The sequence below is a fragment of the Myripristis murdjan genome, chromosome 16 (genome assembly GCF_902150065.1).
Source record: "Myripristis murdjan chromosome 16, fMyrMur1.1, whole genome shotgun sequence".
NCBI classification, from domain to species: Eukaryota; Metazoa; Chordata; class Actinopteri; order Holocentriformes; family Holocentridae; genus Myripristis; species Myripristis murdjan.
Genome location: NC_043995.1, coordinates 3,294,114 through 3,321,613, shown reverse-complemented (window position 1 = coordinate 3,321,613; position 27,500 = coordinate 3,294,114). Strand labels below are relative to the sequence as shown.

General features: G+C 40.6%; 2 protein-coding genes across 2 annotated transcripts; one reads left to right on the top strand and one right to left on the bottom strand.

Annotated features, from left to right (window-relative positions):
• The first annotated feature begins 2,165 nt into the window (after positions 1-2,165).
• On the top strand, positions 2,166-19,090 carry wdr26a (WD repeat domain 26a). The gene is made up of 14 exons (XM_030072220.1): positions 2,166-2,859; positions 3,867-3,966; positions 4,213-4,269; positions 5,559-5,695; positions 6,181-6,278; positions 7,759-7,915; positions 10,159-10,297; positions 10,435-10,575; positions 12,485-12,604; positions 13,358-13,503; positions 14,540-14,618; positions 14,948-15,077; positions 15,662-15,856; positions 17,278-19,090. The coding sequence occupies exons 1-14, from the start codon at positions 2,567-2,569 to the stop codon at positions 17,298-17,300; spliced, it is 1,815 nt and encodes a 604-aa protein (XP_029928080.1). The 5' UTR covers positions 2,166-2,566; the 3' UTR covers positions 17,301-19,090.
• A 776-nt stretch (positions 19,091-19,866) lies between these two features.
• On the bottom strand, positions 19,867-26,209 carry cnih4 (cornichon family member 4). The gene is made up of 5 exons (XM_030072681.1): positions 26,064-26,209; positions 24,654-24,722; positions 24,363-24,475; positions 24,066-24,206; positions 19,867-21,742 (listed from the first exon to the last, which is right to left on the bottom strand). Exons 1-5 carry the CDS (start codon positions 26,130-26,132, stop codon positions 21,715-21,717), a joined length of 420 nt encoding a protein of 139 aa, XP_029928541.1. The 5' UTR covers positions 26,133-26,209; the 3' UTR covers positions 19,867-21,714.
• Between the last annotated feature and the right edge of the window lie 1,291 nt (positions 26,210-27,500).

The following is a 27,500-nucleotide window of genomic DNA, read 5'->3' as shown; positions in this document are numbered from 1 at the left end:
ACCGAAAATGAATTCAATCCTATGATTGTTATTGTTTATTGCTGTTATTGTTATTATTATTATTACCAACATTAATTCTTTTTTTCTTTCTTTCTTATTTTTAACTCAGAACTTTGATTCCTGTTGGGCTTTCTCAATTTTTTGTGGATTGAATTAGAAATAGCTCTACTTAGCCTGTTCTGAGCAGTTGACCCTGACCCTGGTTTTAAGTTGATAACTTATTGTCTGTGTGCCCTGTTTCTTTTCAGTTGTTTGTCATCATAAGGTGAGTTGATTAAAAAAAGAAAAAAAAAAAAAAAAGAAACCTCAGTGTCATGATTTCTGTGCAGCGCTGTGGACACTGCATGGCCTTACCTTTCCAAAGCCTGAGCGTCTGCCTGAGCTGAGCCTGGGCTGCTGAGTGTCCCCGCTCAGGCTCAGGGCTGTCAGGCTTCCTCAGGCTCCAGACTCCCAGGACCTTCACACTTTCAATAAGCAGCGGGCTGTCATTTGAAGAGATTTCCTTCTATAGGGACCCTTATATTAAGAGATTTTTTTTTTTTTTTTTGTAAAACACAAGAAATCTGACTTCAGTCCAGCATTGCTGATCAGATGTGTAATCATTTAATTATTTTAATCAATCATTGTATTGTTTTCTTGTAGCTTTTTGAAATGTTTTTTGCAGGTTTTGATCCCCCCATATTTTGATAATATTTTTTTACTAGTGTTCCAGTAATTATTGCTAATTTGCTTTCAGATTTTTTCCCAGCATATTTATTTGAAAAAAAAAACAGAATATTAGCAACAGACTATTTTTTCAAAAACTACCATAGTTATTAAAATGGCAAAAAAAAATATTTTTTAAAAAATGAACACTTGCACAAAATAACTAATTATAATAATTATGATATATTTAAATTATTTTACTGTGTAAAGCACCTTGTGATACATGTATTTTGTATGGAAAAAGTCTTATTGCTTGATTGATTGATACAGGGGTTTCACTGGACAGCAGCAATGTGTTATGTACTTAGCATTTTTTGCTTGATCTCATTCACAAAAATGCTTTCCATTGTAATGACAGAAAACTGACAGCAAGGTAAGCTGCATCCTGGCAGATAACTAAGTGGGCATGGTAAGGTCTGGTGACTGCTGCACGTTGCCATCCCTACTTGATGCCCAGCTGGGTGTGACAGCTGGGACTGAGTGGGAGATGTGTATGTATAGTCATCATGGAGGGTATTCATGTGATGGCAGGGGAACTGCAGAAAGTAGAAAGTGAGCATACATCACCCACATGGAACTGTTTTCCTTTCTAACTTTTTAATTAAGATGAGGAATGGTGAACAAGTGGGGCCTTTTTTTTAACACAGCAAAGATAATGAAAAACTAATTAAAATTCATATTCATAGAACTCAAATGGTTATTACAGAAGCACGCTAGCATGAAGACTGCTACTGCATATTGGAAAATGCAAATGCAGATCCATGATATCATTTTACACATGCATAAATTGGGTAGTAAGGTAAGGATCATTTAAAATTCCATAATCCAATTTGGGTTCAGATCTCCATGTACTTGCATGAACACTTTGTGTAAGTGGACAAATTATATACCATTGTGGCATTGCATTTTGCTGTCCAATATGCATTACCTTGGGAATGATTAGTCTTAATATGTGGTTTTAGTCGGGGGTTGTGCAGTAATACTAACACCAATAGTAATTTCTCCCAAAGTAATGCAAATAGTACTGGTGGGTTGATATGCAACAGACATCAGATTAAGGAGTCACACTAACGTTTTACTGCTGAATTACTTATTGATGCTTATAATACACAATGGTACGGTAGGCTAAATCTCGTGTGAGGGTACATTTTCAATTTCAATCAGTTATTTAAATATTTGAACATTTGAAGTTGCTCATGTTTCCATAATAATCGCGCAAGTTGACATTTTAAGTGCACGTATTTTGTCGTTTTTCTATAATATTGTGCGCCTGTAAAGGACTTTGAGAAAGCTGAGTAGTACTAAATTCAATATTTGATTACGAACCATATTGTGCATGGTAAAGTTGCAAGATTTAAATTCGACTGCGGGGATATCTTTGAGTTTTCCAGTTTGCATTGGAGTTGGCCGGGCAGAAGACATCACTAGCGCCCTCTAGAGCTCACGCAGCCGCCCGGACACAAAGACGTGAAGGAATTTCCGGTGACGTCGCTGCGTATGTCCATAACAGGGCTGCAGCTGTCTGAGAGCAACAATAACAAGCTGTAACCGACAACTTATACACGGCTTTAATACTACCGACAGCGCCAAATCACACCAAATCTACCAAAATGTGGCTGTCGAATTAACTGTGGCCTCTGCCTCTTCGTCCTCCGAGTCGGAAACCGGCGGAGCGTCGCTGCCACCGCCGCGGAAGAAACACCGAGACTCGGCCGCAGAGGGAGCAGGGCAGTTCGCGGCTGCAACTGGGTCAGTGGGCCTGTCCGCGGCTGTCCCGGTGCTTTTCACTTTCCCGTCTTCTCCCGTTGCGCCTGTCATTCGTTCAAATCCGCACGGTGCAGCCCGCATAAACCGTCGTAACATGCAGGCCAACGGGGCAGGACAGGACCGAGATTCAGAGCTGTCCTGCCGAAACGGTGCTCAAAACGGCGAGTCGTCCTCCGCCGGCGGAGCTCACTCGAACGGACTTGTGTCAGTCACCAACAATGAAAACTCTATCAGCAACAACAACGGAGTGGCAGCCCAGCCTGCGTCCAACAACAGCAACACCACGTCGGACGCCAATTCCTCCATCAAGAAGAAAAAGCGTCTGTCTCAGTCTGAGGAGGATGTCATCAGATTGATAGGGCAGCATCTACATGATCTAGGGCTGAAGTAAGTAAGCCAGTTTAGCGCCTGTGTCATCAGCCAGACAAGGCTCTCTAGCCAGCTGTCATCTGAATTATCTTCCTGAAATCCATCGCGAAATCAGGGCCATCATAATGACCTTTTGGACACAGCTACGTGCTGTTCTCTCTAGTGTGCAGTGGATGGGAGGCCGAGCTCCATTTAAAAACTATGGCAATTAAATGTTGCATTGCTTATCTGCAGTGCACAGATGCCGTCGGTCGCGACTCAAGGCGTTTTACGAGTCGATCGGAGTCGCTGGTGAATTCGGCACATAAACAAGCCATCAGGGTATTTGAAATGAACTCTCTCTGAGGTTAATTCTCAAGGTACCAGGATGAATCATTTAAGGACTTGTATCGGGGCTCGCTGTTCCCAATCTCACCAAAATAAACAGTGGCGGGCGGTTGTGTGTGCTATAATAAATATTGGATTTTATTCAGATAAAATGCCTTTGCTAGGGTCATATCTACGCTTGATTGAAGAACGGTTCCTAAATATTAAGGGCAAATGTCATATGAGGAACTTTATTCATCATCATGGTGTATATTTTTTTAAACTGACAAGTAGTGGGAGAGGATCATGCATGTGTCAAACTAATGTAGGCAGGGATGTGGTGGAGGGCAAACTCACCTAAACTTAGATTGCCCACCTTTTTAGGCCAACATAAATCCTCATGACCTAAATTCTCAGTGCACGCCATAGTAAGTAGTATCAAACAAATGTAAGTTATGTGGGGATTTTTTTTTTTTTTTACAAATATAGTTGGCTTATAGACAGTATTGGAAAAAAAGACTGATAAAAAAAAAAAAAAAAAATCAAATCCATGATTATGCCAGCACAGAGACAGCCCATGTTATTGATCTGTTTTTGTATCCACTTGTGAAATGAGCACACAGGTGCCAATGCAGATTGAGATAGGCCTTTTTAAAAATATATATTTCAAACATTTTTAATTATTCATGTCTTTATTTTGCTGTATTGTTTGTTTACAGTCAGACGGTGGACCTGCTGATGCAAGAGTCTGGCTGCAGATTGGAGCATCCGTCTGCCACCAAGTTCCGCAATCATGTTATGGAAGGAGAGTGGGATAAGGTTGAGCCAAGTTATCTAAATACATAACCATATTCCTCAGAGACCCATATGTCAGTAATCTAATTCCCTTTATTTAGGCCTAGTAAAGAGGGAAGATGGCCATATGCCCTCAAATATACAGAGACAAATATTACTGTTGTATGATATACTTCACTTGAAATCAGTTGGGCAGACTGGGTCTGGTAATGAGTCAGTATGCAGTATATTTCTTCTTAATCTGTGCTATTTATGGTCTTTTTTATTTAGGCTGAGAGTGATCTGAATGAGCTGAAGGCATTAATGCATTCTCCAAGCGCTATAGTGGTAAGTTCAAGGCCGGTAATATTGAGACTGGTTAATTTTTTTTTTTTTTGTAGAACTGCTGTACTATAGATGATGTGTGATGGGCAAACCAGAATGGTCCAGTATTAAGTCTAAGCAGTAATCAGCTGCAAAGAAATGTACATTTTGCTCCCTTCTCTCATCAGTTAATACAACACAACAGTTGTTCAGTATATGAAAGCTTTTACATTTTCTGTGCTAAACACTCTGTGTCTGTTTTCTGGGGAAAAAGAAAAAAAAAACTAGCTCACAGGAAGTGATGTTTTTCTTGTTTCCTGTTTATTTGGAATAAATAGAGGAAGAACAGCGTAATTAGCATGAGCAGTGACAGCCATCATGGAAGAACAGGTAAAGAAAAGAGCACCACCAGCAGAAACTCAAACTTTATGGACAGAAAATAGAAGGAAAAAGATATCACAGAACTGGACACTGTTTGACTGACTGGTGATTTGTGGGAATTGCGGTGCAGAAACACTACAGCGATGGGTGCTTAGCACCAAAGCAAGAATCTTACACTCAAATACATAAATAATTTTAAAAAATCTATTGTTATATCAATGCAAAAACCATCAAGCTTTGACACAGAATAACTAGATTTTTTTTAACCAAAGGCACCATAAACTCTACATCATTATAGTGACTTTAATTGCTCCATGAATATTTGGAAATGCAGTGAGACTAAATGACATAATAAATCAGTAATTTGAGTAAAACTGGAATAATGTCAAATGCAGATCACTCATTTGTTACTTCTGTTGTCCATCTTTGTCAAGTGAAATAGTTCCATCTTTGGCTGCTGGTAGTTTAGTGTCAGGTTCAGGTGGACTGGGATCCAGTTCCAGATGTTGGTTGGATGCTGTTGAATGTTTTTAGCTGTCAGGCTCTGACTGCTGCAGTTCACTGTCAAGAGCCAGACTGATGCTCTCTCTAGTTCAGACCTTCTGCTTCCAGTCTGCATGTTGATGCACTCCAGAGGTGACAATGAAATGGAATTTCAGCTTGCAGAACACATTTGGTGAAAGTGTCAAACACTGAGAAAATTAAAAATCTAAATCAGTCTCTCACAGTAGTGTTGAAGAAGTATTGAAATTGTAGTTATTGTGACAAGCTGAGTGTGTATTGCCTCTGTATTCAGTCTTCATCTCATTTTTGTGGATAATTGTTCCAGAACACACACAACCTGTGATCATCATTATGGCTTCTGGTCATTGCTTGTCACTTTAGGCATTGTGCATTTGTCCTCTTAGTCTTTGCACCTTTTCCCTCTGTAGCGTATGAAGTTCTTGCTGCTGCAGCAGAAGTATTTGGAGTATCTGGAGGATGGGAAGGTCCTGGAGGCACTACAGGTTCTCAGAGCCGAACTCACGCCCCTCAAATACAACACAGAGCGCATCCATATACTGAGCGGGTAAGATGGCAGCCTTAGAGCTAATACATATTCTTGAGCGTTGCCGTGAACAGCTTACATTATTGCACCAGTATCCAAAACTTCAAACCTTTTCAGGCTCATGCCATAACTACAAGGATTCAGTGTTTCCCCCAGAATTGTATTCTTGTGAGGGTGGAGAAACCTCTGAAACAACACTAAGATCATCATGGGGCACCAAAACTCTCCACTGAACCTTGGACTAATGAAATTGTTAGGGAGATGCACACCATCTGGTAGGGAAACTCTTGGATACATTGATTTTACAGAAACCATAACTGAACAATAAGTAATGTGTGCAAAGAAAATAAAATTTAATTCCAGGATATACAGACAGTTTCAATGTTGCTGTGGCCAGTGAGTAACCTCCATCATATTAGAGGAGGACAATTTCTCGGTCTAACAACAATTTAAAGGCAAGTCTGAGTTTTATTGTTTGTAGGTGACTAAAATGTCTTTTTTTGAAGGTACTTGATGTGCAGCCATGCAGAAGACCTGAGAGCCAAAGCGGAATGGGAAGGCAAAGGCACCGTATCCCGTACAAAGCTTTTGGACAAGCTACAGAGTGAGTGGAATCTATTCTATATCATACATGAAAATAATTGTGTCACCCAGTTTACGGCCCCATAGTACCTTCACTGTCATTTTTGTCCATTTGTTGACTTGCAAGCGTTAAAAGCAATGGGTAACCCTCTTATATTGTTTGCTTAAAATGTGGCTTCTCCTCCACTCACTGTAATCCTCAAGACCACTTTCCATTTGGCATTAACATTCATCTCCTGTGTGGATTGTGTTCAGATATAATTTAGTTGGCTTATATTTACACCTGACACTAAAGTGTGTCTCTGGTATACAAATTGAATCAGAGTTTTCTTTCTCTCACCAAAACAAAACAGATAATATTTACATACATATAGTAAAGAGCTTGTTGTGCTTATTCCAAATCCACCTATGTTTCGACAGTTCATTTTTGGTATGTTTACTGTCTGAACTGCATGATGCCTGTCTGCTCTCTGGTTGAATCTGTATGTGGATTGGAGAAATGTTGAATTGATACTTTGATGCTGATGTGACCTGGTGCTGATGTGTCTCTGATGACCTCCAGAGACTGGTTTCAGATGATGGATCAGATCTTCATTTTGTCTTCAGTGCGTTTACACATGGATTTGATGCATTCAGCTCATTCCAGTGACAATCCAATCACATAGGATGCATGTTGTTGCAGGTGGAAAGGGGTCTCTCTTACCTCTTTTCAACCAAAATAGATCTCGTTCTTGAATCACTTCTGTTCGCGATTCTTGGAACCAAGGTGCTTACTAGAAAACTGTCCCATGTTTGCACCAGTTTGGAGTGGAACCATTGTGACTGAGGTCTTGCTAGGTTCTCCAACTCTTAAGCAATTTCAATGCAATTTACTGTCTCTAGTACTTCTTTCCATCTTTTACCCGAAATTCAGGAGGTTTCCAAACTGAAAGCAGTATTTAGTTTCTTCTGCAGACTACTGCAAGCTCTTCAGTTTCTCTGCTGACTCCACTTTTCTTTGTAGAATAATACATGCCTCCTCTTGTTGTCATTATGGTTACCACTTCAGGTCCTTATAGTTTTTTGTTCCAACTGCAAACCAATGTTTCATTTTCCAAACCAATTTATTGTTGGTATAAAAGCTTAAAGCCGTTCAAAATTAGGTTCACAAACTGGAATAGAATTAATTCCTTGTTGGTCGAAAAGGCCTGTTTAAGATTATAAAAAACTTATTTTATGTTCATGGAGATTTGAGATCATTCCATCAGCAAATAGTAATATTAGCAGCAAGAAAAGGAGAATTATAATAAGAATAGAGTAAATGGAGGTATTAGCATATCACAGCTGACAGTTTGAACCAGTCTAAATCATATTAAGTACAAACATGTACAGTGCTATGAGGGTGTGCAAAGATACAGCAGTAAAAAATACAGAGACTAAGAAAATGAAAAGTTATGCCCAATATAAAAGTACAAAACACATGTATTTTGAAATAAGTAGAAAATCTTCGATCGTGTGTCCAGCATACCTGCCTCCATCAGTGATGCTGCCGCCTCGCCGGCTGCAGACTCTGCTGAAGCAGGCAGTGGAGCTGCAAAGGGAACGCTGCCTCTACCACAACACCAAGCTGGACAGTGGCTTAGACTCCGTCTCTCTGCTGCTGGATCACGCCTGCAGTCGGTAAGCACCTGTTTATTCTAGGGTTATATGGGTTCGCCAGTTAACTGGGACTATGTTGATTTCTTGTTAAAAAACAAGGATAGTGACCAGTGGATGTTTCCCATCAGCATTATGATGGCATTTGATTACATACTTTATGTCAGGTTCTGAAATTAACACTCACCAAATGCCAAATATTGATAAAATATTGAAGTGAGTCACTTGGCACACTGACTGTTTTGGTTTTAAATAAATGATTTTGATTGGTAAGAATTCATCCTCAAATTCAAATGTAGTCTTTATCTATTCTATAATAAAAATGTAATCAATTAAACTATTATATCCATCATTTTAGCAACGGTTTTGATTGGTAAGCATGTATCCCCCTGTGCTCCATTGACATGCACAGTGTTTAGTTTTGGGTCTTATTTTATTTTCATTGTTTACGCTTCCCCATGGGCAAAATATTCTTGGCTTTGATGGTATGCTGTATCACTGCTATGCAGATGACACACTAATCTAGCTCTATAAGTCATTGTCCACTGTTAACATATTTTCAGATACTGTATTTTTGAGGTTCATGAAATATAGGCTGTAATCATCAAAACTGAAACAAAAAAGGCTTGAAATATTTCACTCTATGTGTAATGAATCTAAAATATATGAAAGAAGTTAATATTTATTTATTTTTATCACATCATGATGTCTCAAAGGATTTTCCAATGATTGAACCTACCTAGATTTAACTCCTCATCCATCACTTATAGAGCAGAATGATGAAAAACAAATACAAGGAACAAATTAAAGCATAAGACACGCAGGCAGTAGTGGACAGTATATTTACTTAAGTACTGTAGTTGAGTACATTTTTTGAGTATCTGTACTTTACTTGAATTTTTTTTTTTTTTTGGAAACTTAAATTATTGTTTACTACATTTCAATGACAAATATTGTCCTTTTGACTTCGCTACATTTCTATAAAGCTTTCTGTTACACATTACATTTAAGCATAACTTTGTAGTCAGCTGTTGGATTTTTTTTTTCTTTTCTAAAATGCGACTGGCCGCAGGCTGTGTTCCTCACTGGAGAAAAAACAATCACAGTACCCGCTCTGAGTTGGGTTTGATGTAAAAGTGGAAATACTTAAATGGCTAACCCAGCGTTGGTAGGTACATTTGTGCAGCAAAGTGGTTCTACAAGCAAGTCAGTGCATCATTAGGAGTTATGAGGTTCTGTCAGTTCATTGTGAAAACAATACAGCAATGCGTTGATATTAAAAAGAAAACGTACTTTTGAATATTTAAAGTATTTTTAAAAGCAGCTACTCCAGTACTTTAACCAGTACTAAGTAAAAAAATTGACTGAACAACTTTCACTTGTAGTGGAGTAATATTGGACCAGGAGGGTCTATATTTTGACGCAAGTAAAGGGGTTGTGTGCTTTGTCCACCACCTCAAGCAGGACATAACAAGCTAAAAGGTAAGATAGCCTACACAGCCTAGCCTATGCACCAGGTTTAGATCCTCTGTGCATACAAGGAAAACCCCCCAAGAAAGAAAGCCTTACTTGGAAAAAAAATGGAAGAAACCTTTGGCTGACCAGGTGAAAGAGGGATTCCCCTGGGAACGCTAAGCATACAACAGGTGCCTGGATAGTCAACTGGTCTGTAAGATGTGCAGTGACACTGACATAAGAAATAGATGAGACAAGACAATAGATAGATAGATATACTTTATTGATCCCAACCAGGGAAATCCTGGAAAATGATGCAGTGGAAAAATTAGACCACAGATGGTGCAAATGTCCACCACAAAAACAAGGGCAGCTCCTGCATCCCCTGCCAGATAAAAAAATAAATAAATAAATAAAATAAAAAAACGCATCCAAGATGGGACTATTTCCAGCACTAATGACTACAGAGGCCAGAACAGCACTGACCACTGTAAGAAAGAGACACTACACAGGAGATTGGACAAGGGCTGATGCTAACATCCTTAGAGGCTAGAACAGTACCAAAATACAGCGGCTGAATAGATGTAATGTAGTCAAGTTAAAGGTTTTTAAACACAGTAGTTTGGTATGCCAGAAAACAGTACAGTACAGTAAACAGGTCGTGATGAAACAAAAGCGTGCAATGCCGGTTTCAGCATCAGCAAAAGACAGATTTGTGTGATGTTGAGAAGGTGGCAAGATGCTATCAGATGAAGATGGAGCAGAATCACGTTACATGGCTGCTGTCTGACATTGATTCTTCAAATTTGCAGGAAACAGTTTCCCTGCTACACTCAGCAAATCCTCACTGAACACTGCAATGAAGTCTGGTTCTGCAAGTTCTCCAATGACGGCACCAAACTGGCCACAGGATCCAAAGATACCACAGTCATTGTGTGGCATGTTGACACGGTACTCAACTATTCCTTTATTACAAATCGTGTTTCAAAGCACAAAAACATGAAGAATGGATGTGCAAGATAGAGTTGAAGTTAAAGGAAGTCTGCCTTTCAACTGGTCCTTTTGCTGGTTTTGCTGCTGGTTGACAGGAAACCCACCAGTTGAAGTTGATGAAGACTCTGGAGGGTCACGCTTATGGTGTATCCTACCTGGCCTGGAGCCCCGATGATGCCTATCTGATTGCCTGTGGTCCAGACGATTGCTCAGAACTGTGGCTTTGGAATGTCCAGGTAAAATTATATTGCTAAATATTGTGATCATACTTATTAAAAATAAAAAAAAATCAACAGGCTCAGCTGCGACTCTCAGGCAAACTGTACATTAAAATGTGTACTTAGTTATTATCATCTGGTTTAAAATAAAAGTATATGCAGTTGATGGAAGTTGATTCACTTTCAGGGGCTATTTTCAGGAATTCACTCTTTTCCACTTTGGTCATCTCTGTGTTGTTCCAGAGACAGCTTATGTGAGGGTTCTCTGCCTGATTCTCCATCTTAATTTTAGTTTTGGTCACATGGGTGCACACTGCACATTGAATGGAAGAAGCTGACATAATAATGACCAGCTGTCATCGATCAGCAAATGGTACTGATGTCCATCTGTCAGACACTTAGCAGAAACTCCCACAACACAGCCAGCGAGTTTCATGCTGACTCTTTATGATCCGAGTAACAACTCCTACCAGCTCTTTATCCATTTACATTTCCAAACTGTCAGCTGCCCACAGAGTGAAAACTTGCTAAACCCTGTAGCTTCCTCCTTGTGATTGGCCAACTCACAAAAATGTGAGATGAAGCAGTTGCATTTCTCCCAAGCTGAACTTTTCTCAGCTTTATAAAACACTCCACTTTGTCTAAAATGACACCAAGCTCAGTGTATTTTCCCATCCACCAGGACTCCCACTCATCCTAGAAAACCTGGAAATTTATAGATTGGTTTTCAAGTCATGGAAAACACCTGGAAAAACAGATCAAAATGTCCTGGAAATTACTTAACATTGCATGTTCAAGTGCTTTCCTCAGCTCAGATTGTCCATTTTTAGCCACTAATTCACTGTCAGTGTCCATTCAAACCAAGCTGTCGTGTATTGGCGCACTGCAGGGTGTATGGCTCTTTGATCAACACGTATGACTCTTTGCTCAACAGTGTTTGCACATAAACAGGTTGTTTGCACATTGGCAATCCATTTGCACATTGTTAGCATGTTTTTAGCTTGTACGTTTTTTAAAAATTATTATTTTACATATTTTTTTTTTGGAATTTGATACATCGGTGTCACACTGTTTTGAGCTATTTGGGCACTTTATCTGTTTTGAATTGTTATAAGGTGACCTGTGACTAACACTTAACATGTACGCAAGCTATTGAATATGTCCTTGAAAAATACTGGAAAACTATTTCTATAGTGGGAACACCATTCCATTCCCCGTTTCTATTCACCTTGCTGTCACTCCACCTTCAATTTCAGGAAAAAAAAGAGCGGACATTTTTTTTAAAAACAGAGCAGTGTAAGTGCACCCTAGGTCACCAGTAGGCTAGTCTTTGACTGTCATCTGGACTAATAATAATCCATTTCGACTGATACTATGAATAAGGCTGCAGACATGTTGCATGACTTTAAGGCCGATTTTTACCACGTTTCAACATTTGAACTTATTGACAAGATAGGTGTAAGCCTGCGCTAATTGGTTATGGTCATCCAGATATTCTTGTGGTGTGTGGATCTTAACTTGTGGTGTGTGTGCTCTTGAGGACTCAAGATCCAGTTAAGAGCACCACCATTTCTTTTATAAACAGTTTAGAGCTGCACAAGTCTTAAACCCTCTTGTCCTGTTGTGTGCTCAAAAAGAAATATGTGCCACCTCTACTTGTTTGGTCGTTTTGTAGTTTTTTGCATTTTTGTCAGATTTGGGGGTGCATGATGTGAAAACCCATGAAGCATGTGTTCTCCAAAATCACTTGATCATGAAATCTGTATCATACCACTTTTATGCAAACAGAAAGAAATCTGTGAATGCCAGTCATTCAGTGTGTGCTGCGCAATCTTTGTGCAGGCAGTTCAGCTGTGTCGTGTTGTGTTTCCCAACCCTAAGCTGTGTTTCATTTCCATCTCCCACACCTCTTGGCTCTGATGTCCAGACGGGGGAGTTGCGAACAAAGATGAGCCAATCTCACGAGGATAGCCTGACCAGCGTAGCCTGGAATCCAGATGGCAAACGCTTCGTCACCGGTGGCCAGAGAGGCCAGTTCTACCAGTGTGTGAGTATCTTTCACAGCAGAGTGGGCTGAGTAAACTGATGTCGAGGCCCGTATCCACACAGGATTACATAAATCTCTTTGTTTTAGACGAAAAACGTGTAACAGAGGTGCACTGATAGTAGTAAGAACTGGAGTCAGTGCCAATTCAAGTTCCCACGTACTTCTATTCTTTTTGGCAAATGTGGTCATATAATAGAATAATGACAGGCAGTGTGGTGAATAGAAAACTTTCCCCTGACTGAAATGCTGCTTGTTAAGAAGAGGAGAATTAGCCGTATTGGCTAAATGACATTTTGTTTTATTTGCTATAACCTGCTGCACTGTTCCTCATATTTTAACCGATTCTGAATAGCATGCTTTTGAGAGTTCATCATTAAAGGAATAGTTCACCCATTCTACTTCACAATGGCAGGAGGCTAACAGTCATCATTTGGAGCATTGTGGGTGGGGTGAAGTTAATATCACTATATTTAAAAAAGTAGGTGAACTATCCCTTTAAATGTGACCAGCATAAGAAAACATAATAAAGAGAAGCTATATCATGTAATTTGTTTTATGCAGCCTATTTTATATATTATCATTGTCATTATCATATTATCATTCTGTATAATCTGTACTTAATGAAAGTACTCAGCGCTCCTCACTTCCTCAGCATAGTTCTGTTTAATAATCCAACTTGGTTGCCTTACAGTGGCATTCTGTTTGACTAGATGTTGTAAATGGTTTTCACTCTTGTTTTGTCCTGTCTCCCAGGACCTAGATGGAAACCTCCTGGACTCATGGGAGGGAGTTCGGGTGCAGTGCCTGTGGTGTTTGAGTGACGGCCGGACCGTCCTCGCATCCGACACCCACCAACGCATCCGAGGATACAACTTTGAGGACCTGACAGACAGAAACATGTGAGCCAGTCACACCAACATGAATAAGACAAAAAACCTTAATGTGTCAGATAGCAGTTTGTGACTTCAGAATTTCCTTTAGGACCATAAATTATTAAATACTGTAAATGAAAAGGAAGCCAAGCAGGACACTGGAATAGCTTGGCCAAGCCTGAATTTGACATGACATCATTTGTGCCTAACAGCCAAAGCGATTCGTCAGACAAAGAAACCTGTTTAGTACTGGCAGCATTTTTTTCTGGAAGATGGGACAAACATCTGTTTCTCTGGGCTGTTTGCTGCCTTCACCAGCACTATGCAAGACAAAGGCTAGGAAAATTCTATTTGTGACACAAAACTGCATCTGCAGGCAGGGTAAACGGCAAACAAGGACACCACTGGCAGAGCTTACGGTCATTCTCCTATTGAAAACATGAATCCATGCCGCACTCCACTGGCTGACCTGGTCAAAGGAATGAAAAACATTTTGACAGATTTTTTTTTCACACTTAACAAATATTGAGCATCTTCAAAGCAAAACTACAAAATCTCAAGTTGCCTCCAAGACATTTCCACCTAACATCAACAACATTCCTCCCTCCTTTGAGTTGGTAGGGTTGTATTTTAATTGTGGGTTTGCACAGCTCATGTACAAATTTGCTTTTATTTATTTATTTTTTTAATGTGAAGAAGCAAGTTTCCTTTACAACGTGGCCTCCATATAAGCCTCCACGTGTTAGAAGGTCTTTTAGTATGTTTGCGCCATAAAATAAGTCATTTTGTTGCTATAAAAGCCCTTTTAGAAAGGTTTTCTACATAACCAGGTTCCAGTCGTTCTACATAGCATCTTTATGGTGCTGTAAAGAATCTTCAAGAGCAGATACCATTTTCAAATTTTATTGTAACCATTCTGACTGTGGTATACCCTAACCAGAAGAAATACACAGAAACATACTGTACAAATGAAATTTGACTTGATCACCAGGAGCTGCATAGAAAACCCTGCCCAGCTGTGTTGGGAGTGGTTGTGCTTGACGCTGTGTTATGTGTGTTACAGAGTGCAGGAGGACCATCCCATCATGTCTTTCACTGTTTCAAAGAATGGAAGGTTAGCTCTGCTGAATGTTGCAACTCAGGTGAGCAGCTTGTGTGTGAAGGAAATAAGTGTGTATATATATACTCCCCCATTTTAGCTCCACATCATATGCAACCCATGCAGTTTAGAGTTTTGCCATTAAATGCAAGTTTTCGGTGTGGTGCCTAGCAATATCTGAGCTGTAAATCGCCAAGTAAACTGTTCACAGTCCAGGATGAACACTGTGCGATATTAAATCCATATTAAAAATTATTTCTTGGAATTTTTTTTACTGCTACTACTACCACAACATCTTCAGTCGTCTTAATGCCAGTGGGAGGGTTGTGCAGTGTGCTGTGGCCGGCCACACTAACCACTGAGTTTTGGCAGGGAGTGCACCTGTGGGACCTGCAGGACCGGGTGCTGGTGAGGAAGTATCAGGGTGTGACCCAGGGCTTTTACACCATCCACTCTTGCTTCGGAGGACACAATGAAGACTTCATCGCCAGCGGCAGTGAAGGCAAGGCCAGCGCTCAGAGAACTTCCTATAACATAATGTCCAGCACAAGCCTGAGCTGCTTCTTTCCTGCTGCCAGCTGCTGTTATTTCTGGCAGCCATGTGATTGGTTATTTAACTGCCCAGAGTTTACAGAACATCGTTTCTGTACCCGCATCCTAATGCTTCTGTGGAGAGAGGAGACTAGCTCTCTGACAGTTGAATGTTATCCTGCATAACTCGGGCAACAGAATGACCTTTTCCAGATTGTGACATTCTCTTGGTAAATTATGATCCATCAAGCAGCCCTTTATTTCAGTAAAATCTTGACTTTTACAATTGGTTCGCTGCTCACTACCGACCTCTATGATGTATTTTGGTGGAAGAAGATTGTGGGAATAAGTGGGACCAGTTCTATATGTTGAAATTTTATGAAAATATGTGCAGCTTGGTACGCTGGATGTATGCCTAACTGAAGAGCAGATTTTGTCTTAAGTTGTGCTCTAGCATGTATATAATTAGAATGTTTTGGCCTTCTGTACAAGGGAGAATGACATATATTGGGGCTGCGTGTTAATATGCCAATCACCTCCTGTGTCCCTTCACAGACCACAAAGTTTACATCTGGCACCGGCGCAGTGAGCTGCCCATCGCAGAGCTGACTGGTCACACCCGTACAGTCAACTGTGTGAGCTGGAACCCAGTCCTGCCAGGTCTGCTGGCCAGCGCCTCCGACGACGGGACCGTCCGAATCTGGGGACCCGCCCCTTTCCTGGACGTCCAGGATGCCGAGGGGCTAAATGGTATGAAAATGAGTTCATCCTTATGCTTTATTGTCACAGGAGTGATATAATCTGTTTATCACCAGTGCATTCATTTGTAATACAGCTGCATTTACGGTTTCCTTCTCAGTGACAGTGAGGCTCGTGGCTCTATGAGCATTTTAGGGTAAATGACCTTGGAGACAACAAGATCAAGAAAAATTGAACAGTTTTGAACAGGCCTGCCTGGCCTTTCTTTTATAATGTTACATCGTTTTGAGAAGTTAACAAAGCTAGCTAGCAAGTACATAGTGAGCACACTGACGCTGAGCTGGTAGCTAGTCTCCATGACTAGCTGTTCTGTGAATGGGCTAAAGCAAATTACAAATCTTCTAATTACACTGTGTTCAGACATTACAGTTCTGATTGTTTTATTTGTTAAAGTCAAGAAGGAAAATACATCATTTTTTCATGAGTTTGAATCTATTTATTTTAGAAGGCAAATTTACTGAAAATATTATTTAATAGTCAAAAAATTAGGCTCTTGCATTCAATAAGGTTTGATTCAACAGAGGTATTGAAAAAGTACCCTTTTGGTACTGGTAGTGAAAATATTCAAATGACATATATGCAGGGCTGATAGCATTCCGGCGCCGTGCCGGATCTCCAGCGTACCGATGTGACTGTGAAAAAAAAAAAAAAACAGGGGTTTGCTCAGATTTATCTAACAGACATTTCTCTGGATCCAATAGAAGCGCAGCTTTCGTTCTCAACCACGCTAACAATAGGCCTACTAGCCAATCAGAAGTAGGGCGGGGCGGGACTTTGGTGTTGACAGTCAGGCGCTCCACGTGCTGTCGAAAGTGAGCCTCATTAACCTTTAGTGACGCACTGCAACCCACAGGCTGGACTGCAGGTTCATGAAGCCCAGGGAAGACAGCACAGATGTTGATAAGGGCGTTTAGAATAAAAGCACTGGGCTCAGATAGAGGAGAATGGGAGCAATGTGGCAATAGATAGTTACAAGATAGTTAATAGGGTTATTTTCAAATGTATATATATTATATGTTGAATTGTGCCGCATACATTTCACTAGAACTCAGGACCAAATTATCAACAAGTTGAAAAAGGAAGGAGTGCAGAAACGAGGTAATATGGGGGAGGATTATGAGCTCCCTGATGGTGTGCTGGCTCACAGAGCAGCAGTGCTGGAGTCAGGGGCCTCCCAGCACACCAGTCACACTGTCATTCAGGTCCATGAGTCCTGAACGGAACCGGTTCAGAGAACCACAACTGTTTCAGTGGAAAAGAAGCAGTGAGAATGTAATATGAAGCAACTACAGAGAACAGGTCAACACTGTGGGTGTCAGGAGAGGGGTGGTGATGCATTTGCACCAAAGAGTCCCAGCTGCAGGTGTGATGCACCCAAATATGAACCTTTGCTCCTCTGGTTGTTGTTGCAGAATGTTGTAGCATGGACAGCTGATGGTGAGCTGGCCGCTCAGGACCTGCTGTACTTGTGAAACTGCAGAGAATAAGACTCTAATAGACTCTTGAATGGATGAAGCGAAGAACGCTTTCTGAGTTTTGACGGCTGCTTCCTGGAGACTGGGCCACTGGTGCTGTCCGTCAGGATGTCACAACACAGATGTCAGACTAAAATCACACTATTGAAACTGGGCCCAGGCAGACGAAGCCGGGCTCCGGGACCCTCAGCATCTGACAGTCATTGTTGCACCTCCTCCTGTATCTGGACCCATCCTCTCACCGCCACGCCAGGACCACCACCCTTATGTTATTTATTATCAGCATTATTTATTCTCATTATTAGTCCATTGAATAGTGATAGGCTATGAAGTAGCAGCGCACGGTGAAGGGCGTGTTCTATTCCTCCTGTGACGCACTTGTTTTCGTTAGTTTGACTCAGTGCTGCCTGAACCGCGCAAATGAAGAAGCTCAAATTTCTTTTTTTTTTTTTTTTTTGTTTCACCTCCTGAACCTTTTAAGAGAGATTTTAACTGCAAGTATATTTTATCAGAATTTAATGGATGTATTACCCACCGAAGAGAATCCTGGAAATGCTAAATACGAGGTTATCTTGTCATTGTTTTTTTCTTTCTTTTTTTAAATCAAGTACATTTAACTTTGAGTGTGTGTGTGTGTTTTTTTTTTCCTGCTAGTTTCAGCTTGTTTTCTTATGGTGAGAGACAGGATATTTGACGGGCATGTTTCATAGGATTGCACAGGACTAAATAGTATTTTATTATGCTGTGGTTCACATCGGTCTGTTCCCGCTATGCCTATGTTGATTTGTTAGCTGCCGTGTAGCAGCTACAGTGAGGAAAGATCTAGAGTTGGAGGGAATGATCTGTATGTGTTTGTCGTGGCTGTTCGACCTCCTTGCCTTCAGCGTGTTTTCCTCTCATGTTACATTTTATTTTGCTGTTTTGCTCTCGCTTTGTCTTTTCTTCCCCCAAGCTGTGGTGAACTGTATTGATTTATTTCTAAATCTTGAGTGTTCTCATATGTAATTTATTCAAGCTCTGGCATAAATACATCAGTCATTCACTGTTAATATGGACTGTTTGGTTGTTACATGTGTTGGGTTTCTCGTATCACTGCAATCATTTTGTCTCGTTTTTATTTGCTACAAGTGGAGCTCTATCATTTTAATAATTGCTGAACGTATAACACATTTGTACACAAATGTAACATACGATTATAAACTTGTACAAAGTGTTTCTTTTGGAGAGTCATATAAACAACCTTGCCTGATACTGTATGTTCTATGTAATATGTGCTGTATATTTCTATGTTATGGCATGTATTATGAGGCTGTGTACAAACAGCAGACAGGATGATTTTTTTTTTTTTCCTGCCCAGATGCCATCTCCACCATCACCAGCTTAAACGATGTCATCACAGAGCAGTGCATACTAGTGGTACACAACAAGTAGATGTACACGCACACACACAACACACACACACCTCTAATACACATGACAATATGAGTCAGTCACAGATGTGGTGTTCTAGTTTCTGCTTCTGCAAGGTTTTTGTTTACTTCTGAGTATTTTTGGGGCTTCTTGTGTTTCTCCTCCTCGCTGTAAGAAGCTGAAGTAAGAAATCTGTTTGCTTGCAGCCAATTTACAAGAATCCATTTTACATTTTAAATGTGCTATTACAAAAAGTGATTGTACTGTTACGTATTGTTGTGTAGGAGAAGTGTTATGTATGCATATTTTCAATAAAGCATTCAGGGTTTTAAAATGTTAAGTAATTATTTTGGTCTGTACCAAATACCAAGATGGAAAACAGCAATATGCATTTTTTTTTCCTCTTGTATGATCCAGTTTAAAGATGGGGACGAAATCCTTTCAGCTGCACACTGCAGTTTTTGTTTGTTTGTTTTTTGTGTTTTTTTTTTTTTTATTTTGCCATGCACCATAGTTTGTGATTAAATTACATTTAGGTTCAATTTTTAAAACTAAATCACATTTAAATTGCAATAAATTTTTATTTTTACCAGTTAAATTTCCTCAGCTTTTTACACATTAATTACATTCAATGTAAAAATAAAGTCTAAAACTTCCCTATGCAGCAATATTGAATTGCAATTATAGAATCGCAATACATATCCAATCAATATCATCCAGATATTGTGAATTGAATCGCATCAGTGCCCCTATTGATTCCCATCCGTAATGCAGTTTAATTTTCCATACTTTCAGTATATACAGTATTTCTACTTAACAGTCTGTTGTAATTGTCAGGTTAATATCCATCACTTTCCTCATTTTTTTCTTCATTGTATCCCACAGGCTTCATTAGTTTCACCTGTACACCAAAACGAGCACCAGATAGTGGTCAGTGGGAGAGCAACCACTTCAACTATCTTGTGTAGGTTTTTTTTTTTTTTTTTTTTTAAACTAATTTCCCCTAAAATGCTTACTTTTACAGTGTAGTGTCGGAGAAACAGTCTTACATTCTGTGCTGGTTTGCTGTCAGAATACTTCTTGCAATGAAGAGTCATTTCAAATAAAAAGACAACACACCTTAACTTTAAGTTTTATTTATGAAACTCCCCAACAGAAAAAAATAAAACAGCTCAAGACACGAACTTGTGTGTTAATCAGACATGAATTTCAAGATCAGCAGCCCTCCCAATTTACACACCACTGAAGAAATACGTAGAGGACATGAGCAGATGTGGCTCTCACAGCCAGAGAACTTGGATTCTGTCAGTGCTGGCGCAGGCTTGGTGGGTTCATCCTGTACAATCACTGTTGAACTGTCCAATTACTCAGGTACCAACCAATAAGCAGGAATGCAGAAGCATGTGTTCCCCTGAGAAACCTCTCCACCAATCAAAAATAGGAGCTTTCTGGCAAACGGGAGGTGAGAATTTTACTCTGTACTGTACAATTATCGACCAATGTAAACAAAAGTGGATTTAATCTACAGTGCAAGATTGAGTCAATCAACCATCAGCTCACTCGGGTCAGGTCACAATGTAAATGTAACACACAGCAGCCTTATGCTTTGAAACCTGTTTCTAGCCACTTCCAGATGAACTGCAAGTGAAATGACTCCAAGCATGCTGCGGTCGATATGCAACCTGACGTTCCTCCAGCGCAACAGTAGACTTTGGCCGATATATGGCGATCAAGGACAGGTGACTCAGATCTGACAGGTTGGAAACATGCTTGACAGACAGCGAGTACAAACAGTGATGAATGGCTCAGAGCAGAGGAGGAGTTAGCCGTGCTGCAGGTTTACACATCCAGTCAGTGCGATTGTCATTCCTTCTGCCAACAGGAGCACTGGCCTGCTGCCGCTGACCAGTCACACTGAGCAGTGTATGTAGTGCACACACACAGACATGGACACAAATATCAGGGCAGCTTTGAGGGAACTGGAACCAATGTCCATTTCTGTGGGAGGGGTGGGGGTGCTGGACCATGGCTGGAGACTCGGTAGTGGAGTGTGATGCTGCTCCGATTGGAAGGCCTCGTATGCAGAAAACCTCTCAGAACACGACTGCTGATGCACCATTATATGATAACTAGTGCTGTCACAAAAACCAGAATTTCAATATGACTTCAACACTCAAGACTGAATTTATTCTTGGGACACTCAGTGTTACCTTCAACAATGTCCAGCAGCCACCACACCTGGAACTGGCTGACCAAACTGGTGCCAGGAGCCAAATATAGAACTATTTCACTGACAGGGTTGTTGACCAGTACCACTGCCTCAAAACTTAATGGCCGGGTAATGACATTTCTGGCATTCAAAACCTGTACTATGACATTTTCAGCTGCTATGTACTTGTATTCCCATCAAGGCTTTTTCTTAATTCTAAATTAAAAACTGCTAGATGGAAACAGTTGTTGAATACAATTCCAAAATAACAACTAAAAGTTTATAAGCTCAACTGAGGTGGAGAACATTTTTATTTTTCTTAAAAAGAAATGTGATAATTTGCAACAGAAAATGCATTTGCTGAATAAAAACAGGACACGGGATATAATTACATGACTAGCGGCTCTTTGACCTCTGACTTCAGACAGAGCTGCTGTCATGCCAGGTGTCATGCCAGGTGTCATGCCAGCTTCAGGTGTACTGAGGAAGAAATCGGCGTACAGCGGTTGTTCTGGGACATCACTTAGTGTTTTCTCTAGTCTGTCTGGCATTCCCAAATCCTGAAATCAGCATTTGAACTTGAAACTCTGGTATCTTGGCAGCACTTAAGACCACATGACAGCAAACTCCTCGTCTTAGCTCAGCATCTGTATTCTGAAAGGTTTTGTGCATACGGGACCAGGACATGACGTTCAAAACAGCGTACCCAAGAGTTTGGAGTTTGGCGACTTGGGTTAAAAAACTTTCTGGGTGGGTCAATCATTGATCAGAGCCAGGATCATGCTGTAAAAGAAAAGAGAAGGAACATTAAGAACCCAGCACTGGCAGTCATGGATGGCAATCTGCAGATTACAGAGTGGATTAGACTAAATGTAGTCCAAAGTGTCTCAACATGAGCCATCCAAAATCTTTCACAAAATCTGAAACTCAGCGCACTGCAAGCAGTGGCTGCTTGACAATGTGATCTGAGGCCATGAGTTACTCTGTTCAGTTCAAACTCAAGTCAGACGTGAAAAAGACACTCAAGAGCAGGACCATCTCTGACACACAAAACTCCAAGTCCAGTGTGAACAGCATCCTAATATACAAGTTTGTTAGGTTGTTTGATCTCAATATCACTCTCATGGTGAAACTTGATCCACCCTGCTGGAGTTTTAACATTGAAATTTAACTTCTAAGTATACAGATTTCACACCAACCTGTTGTGTTTTCTATCGAGGCTTTGCAGTTATTTTGCAATGTTGAGATAAACACACACCAAAAAAAAAAAAAAATATATATATATATATAGAAAAGAGGAGACAAATGTCCCATCAACCATGTCTGGCACCATCATCGAGGTCCACCAAAGTCCAAAATGCTTGAATACATTACTATATTGTATGAAAAAGAGACCCCTGAAAATTTTTATTATGGTGCGTCTGTAAATGCACTCAGTGATGCTCTATCCAGACAAGGAAGATGTGTTTCCAAACATAGTTTACTGTGACACGACATCGTCTGTAGCTCTAGTCTCTGTTCCACAACACTCTTAGTTGTAGCTTGTCAAGAGTTAACCTGAACAAACTTAGGTTATCTTATCATCTAGCTAACAGTAAATGTTGGCTTATGATTACTTTCCACTTCCAACAGTCAGTTCTAATAGATACTGTAGCTGATGTGCTAATCCTATATGTTAACAAGACTGTGATGTTAGCTAACCAACAAGCTGATATAGTCTTAACTTGAAAAATACTAGATTTATCAGTGATGAAAAAACATTTTTCCCAGCAGCCATTTTGACATGAAACAGCAGGTAAACACAGGAGTTACTAATGATACTAATTAATATTTCATTCCATTCAGCTCCAACCGAGCCAGAGCCCTGCTGTTGTTCATGCCTCTTGCCACACATGTGCTCCACATCTCCAAGTAACACTCCTACTCAAGTTGTAAGAAAAAGCAACCAAATGTCAGTGACATCAGAGGGTATTTCAGAAACCAGGCTTACTGACTAACTTCATGATGTTAACCCAGAGTTAAATGATTATTCCGGCATTTTGCAACCTGGACCCTATTTTTGGGGTCCAAACGACTGATCAGTACAAGATTTTTTGGAACTGGTCCAGTATTGAGATTGCTTCAGTCGACAGCTGCAAAACAGGTTGCAATGCACGCTAACAGGGCATTACCCGCATCACATTACGTCCAGTAAAGGAGCTTGTTTTTGTCACTGACAGGTTCAGCACTCAAGGTTCAGTCCTTATCCTACAAAAATAGTCTCCTGCGCTAAGATTTTGCTGCCATATTTCAGACATCTGCAAACACAAACCATTTCTTTTTAACTTTTAGATAACCCTTAGCTACACTTTCTGTACTCCAAAACAACAAACTCTTCCTGATCAGTCCAACTCTCGCATTTTCACTGCTGTCTTCCTGCAGCAGTTCACCTCACATGAGATTTCAGAGCCAGACTTCCCCTTGAGTCAGACTTCTGTTAAGGTGGTACACACATCTATTCTGTGGAGCATCAGACACTTAAAATAACAATCTGAGTCTGTCAGTGACAAAATAAGCACCTTTAGAAGACAGAAACTGACGGACAATCTTGCCCTGTGTGGTCACACTGCAGCCCATTTTGCGGCTGCCAGCTGAAGCGATCTAGCTCCATACTGGACCAATTCCAAAACTTTTGGACCCCAAAAGGTGGAAAAATAGGGCCCAGGTTGAAAAATACTGGAATTATCTGTTAAGAGAAAGCTGATTTTCAGTTCAAGAAGTGAGATTAAACTCAACTTGTGCTCTGACACTAACCTGCTGGGTAGCAGCTGTACCTCAGCTTACTGCTGAGACGACCTGTTGAGCCTGCAGCTCCACAGGATAGTTCTGGACATGGCATGCCCTTTTCTTGGCAACCCGTCCACATTAAAGCCTAAATTATTCACAGTTAGCAGTTTTTTAGTTGAAAACTGTTATCAGGTTTGGCTTGACCAGACCACCGGTTGACTTGGTCACTGTAATGGGCTACACTGAAAGCAAAAACTCAGGGTACGCCATGTCAGGTTGAGGGTATGTTACGGAAATACCCCCCTGGAGGGTCACTAAATTGCAGCTTCATGTCTCTTACCTGTACAAATAAATGAAGAAGCAGAGCAGATGGAAGCCCAGTTTAATCATGGCTTCCTTCATATGGGACTTCAGCTGGCCCCGGTTGTGGATCTCGGTGGGGTCAAACACCCCCATGTTGCCCATCGGAACCTTCACGTACCTGCAGGGTTGACCGTTATCAGAGGAAATCCAGCAGCCACAGAGCAACGTGGTGACACAGACACAAAACCTGTGCTCTTCTTGTCTTATGGACAATGAGTGCCTCCAAAGCAGTCTGGAGACACAACAACAGCATGAGTGTGTGCAGGCTGCTCACCTGTAAATGTTCCAGGCTGCTACTGGCAGATTGAGCAGGAAAATGAACCAGTGCATGGAGACCAACATCAGCACAGTAGACAGACTCTGGCCAACCAATTCTGGAATGATCCACTAGACAGAACCAACATACCAGTAAGTCATGTGCTATAATAATGCCAATAAACCATTCTTCTGTAGTATTTTTTAAACTGACATTACAAACTGCTTTCACGATCAAACAAAAGCAAATATCAAACTCAAGCAATAACTTAAAACACCACCCAAAAGAAAATGGTTCATTTCAACTTACTTTGTTGAGCTTGGAGCAGCAAGCTCTGGCGTTTATGTAGTCACATTCTAGGTCAGACAGTGTGATGATCTGTGTGGTGAGTTAAGGGTCACTCTGCTGAAAACAAACTCGTTAAGCTGCAAACACACGGCTCAATCAAAACAAGGACGGCCAACGATGGAAATAAACAGAATGTTACTTTCGGTAAATCTGTGATTTTGGGAAATACTCACTAGCTTTATGGCATTTTTTTTTTTTTTTTTGCCAATTTTCTAATAGTTTTTTGAAATATTTTTGGTAATATTCTGGCAATTTTTTTAAAAAAACTTTTGCTAATTTCTTGATCATTTCCAGGTAATTTCTTGCGCATTTGTTTAATCTTTTTTCACCTTTCTGAAAGTGAAACAAGTGGATTTGCTCCAACAGAACACATTTGAAATGCAGGGTTTGTGGCCCAAACTGCATGAGATAAGCTTAAGGTGAGCATGTCTGCAAAGGAGAGAGCTGTGGCTGCCCATTTTTAGTGAAAAATGATGGACCCACTGTCTGTTCTGGGCAACCTCCTGTGTAGTGCTGGAGTTTACGTGACAACAGTGAAGGCAGCACGTTGGCTGTCAGACAGTGAATGTAACCTAGTGATGGAGGACAGGCAAAATCTGGGGCTTGAGTCAGGTTCAAAACAGAATGCCTGTCGGCTTGGGTTAGTATACTCTCGGGCTCGAGCAAAAATATGCATTCTGGTCTGCACTCCAGTGCCCGCATAATCTAATGTGATTCAGACATCTGGAGGTCAAAGGTCAATGGCCATACCTTTTTTCCCTCGCCAAACTTTGGCGCAATTCTTTACTCGCGTCAGTATTTTAAAAACTCGATTACAGATCGCGATACTTCAAATCAAATCTCCCCCACCCCAACTATAAACATCTTTTCCACAGCCTATGTGCCACAGAAGCTGGGAGAGCCTGCCGTTCTGTGATCAGTCTTGGGTCGTGCTCTACAAGGTGGGCCAGTTCAGCGGCTCGTCAGAAAACAAACCAGCTGAGATGTGCACGGGCTCGCGCTGTGTTCTCTCTGTACACGGGCACGGCGCGTCTCGACACCAGCTAGCTAACTTCTCTAATCCACAGTTAACACCTAGCTGTGTTAGGTATCTCCGGCTGTGGCTGTACTGATTTATGTCGACTTTTTCACGCACTTTTCACGAACCTCTAGACATTCTCGCCACCACCCGCCATACCTCATTCCTGAAAAGCAGGTTGGTCTCGGCTCATTCACGGTGTGACTGACACTTGTAGCTAGGCGGCTAACCGGTTAGCTGGTAACTTAACCCGCTAATTCGCAGAGACCTGAAGCTTCACAAACCTTCCGCCAGCCAGAGGCTTTTACAGACAAACTCCTCGCCGAGGCAGACACTCTGTGGGAAAAGGATACGAAATACACTGACAGAAAAATCAGTGCACAGCAGTCGACAAGTGACAGGATAAACACCGCAGCCTCCATTTTTGCTCTCCCTTCGCTGATTTGTTTTCAATTCCGGCCAATTACGCTCTCGGTCGTATCGATGACCGGTCGCTTTGTCTACCGCCACCTAGCGGCTTGGAGAGCACACAGCCATTCAACAATGGATTTGCATGCAATGCATTTTTTAATAGCACAAGGACATTTTACAAAACAATACATAAACGAATATGTGATGAATAATACATAAACTATAACCATTAATGTACAAATTGCAGGATAGAATTCAGTCAACAATGGTGGAAATGATGTTGCTACACAGTCAACAACACAGTAAAAAAAAAAAAAAAACTACTCTAGTACATGTGGTTAATCTCACACTTTCTCAAATCTCAAATTTCAAGATGACATGCAAATTTCTGAAGAAAAAAAATAGAGTTCCTTGTGTTTCTGAAAGAAAAAATAATTTCTACCTCTGTATAGAAATTTGAAAGCAATCAAAATGTTGACAGCCTTTGATATACAGCTGTTGTATTCTCTCACTTTTTTGTATTATGATCTACAATTGTACCTCTACTCTAACTTTGGTTATTGTAGTTCAAAGAAAGATCTTTGGACTTTAGATTGAAGATATCAACTAAATTAACTTACAAAAAAGCAATGCTGAAGACTGACAGTGCAACCAGTTGCAGAAAGTGAGAGTGACACTTGTCTGTTCTGGTTGTGCTCTAGAAACAGAAACTCCCCACTGTCACATGGGAATTCTTCACCACTCATTTGTAACAGTCACTTCAAATGTGAGAGTGCCCAGTTTTGCAACATAGACAAAATTACATGTGTAAAATCACAATAATTTTTAAGAAATTATTTCAATAGCAATATTAAAAGGTACACATTAAATATTCAAACTGATGTTCATCACTTTTGCTTGCAGGGTAATATCAAGATCATGAATGGTAATGTATTTCAAATCCACATGATCCACTGTGTAAGAAAGACAGTTTCAGAGTTGCTGGAAGGTTTTTGTTTTGTTTTGTTTTTTACTTTGACAGAGCCAGGCTAACGACTCCCATAGATGTCAAGTCTTTATGCTAAGCTAACAGGGAATGTTTCACACAGGAACTGAACCGCTGGATGCTCAGAGGTGAAATGGTATCCAACATCTGGTCTCAGTCTGGGGAAATCAGAAAAAGGGGATTTTGCCCAAAACATTGGAGTATTCCTTTAAGACACTTTGGAAAGAGGATTCTAGAAAACCTCCCAGTTTTGGAAAATTAGAGCGACACTCTCAAGCAGATACCTGTCCCTAACTGGTCCAGTAACAGCCATGTGTTTAGTCAGCACCGAGGAGCAAGAAGGGAGGAGCATCCATGTTTTGTCTGTGGAAAACCACTCCTGGGAGTTTAGGAG